The 4,305-nt window shown below is 43.3% G+C and overlaps 1 protein-coding gene across 1 annotated transcript; it reads right to left on the bottom strand.

Annotated features, from left to right (window-relative positions):
- Nucleotides 1-3,582, bottom strand: LOC8080865 (probable polyamine transporter At1g31830). Its single transcript, XM_002443869.2, has 2 exons — nt 3,314-3,582; nt 1-1,927 (listed from the first exon to the last, which is right to left on the bottom strand). Exons 1-2 carry the CDS (start codon nt 3,314-3,316, stop codon nt 449-451), a joined length of 1,482 nt encoding a protein of 493 aa, XP_002443914.1. The 5' UTR covers nt 3,317-3,582; the 3' UTR covers nt 1-448.

The raw sequence follows: 4,305 nt of genomic DNA, 5'->3' as shown, positions 1-4,305 counted from the left end.
TTCCAAGAACAATTATACCGATGCTCCATTTATAACACAAACCTGTACATAAAAGATCGAATTACTGATAACAGTTCCCCCATAAAGAAAACCAGGCAACCAGGTCAAGAGTTCACGTTCTCCTATTTAAAGGCGAAACTTGTATCAAGAGTTCCTATTTCCAGATGAGCAACCTCATGTCGTATCATGGATCTACCCTAGTATATAAATGAGTTAAGCAGCAGCTGACGGCAGATGCAACAAGTATTTGGTGGTGTTACATTTCTGTTTGATGCCATCATGATGTCTCCAATAGCATGGTGACAACATAATGCATCATTATACAACATGTCTAAGATTGCTGGCTTTGGAACTCATCCAGGAGATACAGGTTGAGAATCCCAGTATCACATTCCGTCCTACAATGCCTCGATTGGGAACAACACCTCCACAGTGGAATATTGGAAGTTTAGAATACGAGTGGAACAGCATCATCTTCAGCAGTTTCCTGTGCATCAGGCAAATCGGGCAGGTCTGCACTGATGGAGAACCTTAGCCATCGCTTCTTCTCCACGTACCCTAGGCATGGCTGCAGCACGAACCCAATGACCATCGCTAAGATGCTCACCGCCATTACCTTGTAGGATGCGATGGCCATCACCACGATGATCAAGACAGCTGGTGGGATGATCATCAGGACAGCACCAATGGTGCCCAGAGGTATCTTGTAGGGCCGAGAGGCGTTCGGATGGGTCACCCGAAGCTTGATGAAGGCAATGAACTCCAGGATCATGCCAAAGCAGTAGAGGTAGTTCTCAGCGGCAATGATTTCCTGGAAGCTCATCCAGGATAGTAGGATCACACCAAAGGCAGAGAAAAGGATGCCGATAAGCGGGGTTCCATGGTGAGATCTCTTGGCAAAAAAGTCAGGGAGCATGCCACGCTCAGCCATCCCAAGAAGCTGGTAAGAATCACTGCTCATTTCAGTGAGGAAGTTGCCCATGTTGGATAAAGCAGCTGCTGCTTGGATCCACGAGTGCAACCAAATGCCACCGAGAATTCTTGCAATGTCTGAAAAATACCCATCTGACCAGTACTCCCGAACAACTGGAACTGCTGCTGTGCAAGTTATCAATGGGTAGAGGTATCCTCCCACCACTAGAACCAGAGCATAAGAAAGCGCTCTTGGCAGGGTTCTCTTTGGATTCTCAACTTCACCAGCCAATGTACTAATTGAATCCCAATAGTTGAGGTTCCAAAACAGTGTATTTAGATACAATCCCCAATCCACATTCCCTAAGTCCATTTCAAGCCACCTTGAAGGTTCAATCCTTGGAATAGCGATCAATCCCATCACAAAGAATGGGAGGAGAGAGAACACGCCAAGAAAGACTGCCACCCAGCCAACTATAGTCAGCCCTCTGTAGTTCATATATGTAAGCGCAACTGTGAGGATAAGCACTGCTACGGTCCTTGGGAGCCCACCTCCAAGAGCCGGAACACTGGACTTGACATAGTCCAGAAAAAGAACTGGATAGAGGGCATTATCTATGACACCACTGAGCCACTTTGCCCATCCTTGCTGAAAACCCCAGAACGGACCAAGAGCTGAAGAAACCCAGACAACATAACCACCGTTCTCTGGGAACATTGTGCCCATCTCAGCAGTGATTAGAGCTTCTGGAATGCTCCATATGAGCGCAAACAGAAGGAAGCCCACGATTGCTAGTAGTGGCCCAGCAGCCTTGACACTATCCTCAATCCCAAAGGGACCCCCTGAAACTTCATAGAATATGAGGAATATGAGGGGTACCATGGAAACCTTGGGGATGCCATGCCCTCCCTTACGCTCTTCACCCTCATTGACGCTGTTGTACTTCACACCAACACGATCCCCCATTGGAAAAAAGGCTGAATTTGCTCGTGTTATTGCTGTGTTCCTCAGTTTCTGCAGTTGATAAGCCAAATAGTCAGAAATACCCAAGCATATGGTTCTTCCTTGTTTTTCAACATGGAAAATGGATATGACCAACATGAGTGTTTGTATGGGGAAAAATCAATGTCTTCAATCTCCATTGAGCACGCGCGTGGTTTATTGTATACACATTATATGGTACTCAGAAATACTGGGCTCTGAATGTATGTTGAGGGAGAACAATAGGCACTAGTATCAGTGGAAATTAAATATTATTTTGGACAATGTGGATAAGTATGCGCACTCAGTAGAACCAATCCTAATATTGTGGGAGAAAATCGTCAAATCGATCCCTTTCACTTCTGCAAGGAACATGCAGGTGATCTCTTGCTTATACGTATAATAATCTGAAAAACTGTTCTGACTTATGAATGGTATGTTCATTGGGAATAATGAGGCCCTAGTAATTTCTCTGTGTCTTGAAGACTGAAGGACAATTAAACAACTAGAGTACAAAAAGGAAATAAGGAATGGAGTTAGGTAAATTATCACTCACACACTCCAAGCTCAAAGAAACTATACTGTGATTTTTGTAAACTGGGCGGTGACAAAAAGAACATCCAAAATGTTGGGACAATGCCAAGAGAGCTCAAACAATAATGCTAGGTACCTCGAATGAGATTGTATACATTACGGCGATCAGAATATCCTTGTCTACTCAAACTAAGGCACACATGAAGCATCAAAAAAGAGAAGATAATTAAACCAAGAATTTATACATCATTGGATATACTAAGAATGAAATAATCCCTGCATGGCACAGAGAATTTATTGTATGTACCAGTGGCAATAAACTGAGGTTGCCTTAAAGAGCCGGCACTCACTCCACCGCCGTGCCAAAGCTTGCGAAACTGAAAGGGCGCGAAGCAGAACGGTTGACCACACTTTACTAGTAGTAGCGTAGAAGGATTAATTACTCTGGTTGGAAGCGAAAACTGTGGAGCTTGCAGATGGCAATGCCGGGCGGCGAAAAGATGCGTGGAACTACGAACTAGAGCAGCTAAACTGGACCTAATTTGAATCCAGTGTAGCATTAAAGTAGCCTATCGGTGAGAAGCAGGTTGATGAGGAAGGAGTGGTGAGGAATCAGACGGAACGGATCCAGGGGGGCGCAGGCGGGGCTGGGAGGAGACGGCCGGGTGGAATTGGGATTCCGACGAAGCGGCTCGATCGGGGTTTGGGCTGTGGGATGAGCGCGGTTGTTGGAGGGAGGGAGCAGCGATCTGTAGTCCTGAGACGTCACGTCATCGAGATCGAGCAAGGCAGGCAATCCAAGCGTAAGAACTGGCATGCATGACGGAGATGGCCAGTGGGGAAAGCAGAATCAGAGGAGGGGGAAGAGAAGCCAAGAGCGCTCACCATCTAGCGCGCGGCGGCCCGCATGCTCCGAGTGGATCTCCCTCCCTCCGACGGCGCGAGCGCGAGTCCGCGTTCGTCACTTCCTCCGAGACGCCGAGAACTGGGAGGGAGGGCGAGAGCAGGGCGGCGGCGAGACGGAGTCCTGCAGGCAGGAGTAGGCGATGGGGGCAGCCTAGTCCCACTGGTCAGAGTCCTCTTCCTCTGTGCAGAGGAGAGATCTTGCCCTCATGAGCAACCTGAACTGACTTTTCTATACGTGCTCCCCCCGCTTAATAAACAACCATTATCAATATCTGTATATTTAAATAAATGTAGTATCAAAATACAGTTTGTATAACTTGATTTTTAGAAATATATTTTTTATTTTATTAACAGAAGGTTCAAGGCCTTGTTAGTTGGTGAAAAAATTTGAGTTGGACTACTATAGTATTTTATTTGTATTTAATAATTTGTCTGATTATAGATTAACTAGGTTAAAAAAATCGTCCCACAAATTACAAGCAAACTGTGCAATTCGTTTTTTTACGATATTTAATATTTTATATATATATATATATATATATATATATCTAAAAAATTAATATGATGAGAAATCTTGAAAAAATCTAGAAATTTTTTTGAAACTAAATAGCCCTTAAGGCCTTGTTTAGTTCCTCAAAAAACTTTGTAAAACTTTTTCAGATTCTCTATTACATCAAATCTTACGGTATATGCATAAAATATTAAATATAGATAAAAAAAATACCTAATTGTATAATTTGATTGTAATTTGCGAGACAAATTTTCTAAGTCTAGTTAATCTATGATTGGATAATATTTTACTAATGTCTATTTTGCAAAAGAAAAATTGAAACTATAGGCCTTGTTTACTTCAAAAAAATATACAAAATAGAAATAGTAACACTTTCGTTTGTATTTGACAAATATTGTCCAATCATGAACTAACTAGACTCAAAAGATTGGTCTCATTAATTCCGACTAAACTATGTAAT

The sequence above is a fragment of the Sorghum bicolor genome, chromosome 7, assembly GCF_000003195.3.
Source record: "Sorghum bicolor cultivar BTx623 chromosome 7, Sorghum_bicolor_NCBIv3, whole genome shotgun sequence".
NCBI lineage: Eukaryota > Viridiplantae > Streptophyta > Magnoliopsida > Poales > Poaceae > Sorghum > Sorghum bicolor.
The sequence above is the reverse complement of the archived record's forward strand: the minus strand, read 5'-3'. Positions and strand labels throughout refer to the sequence as shown.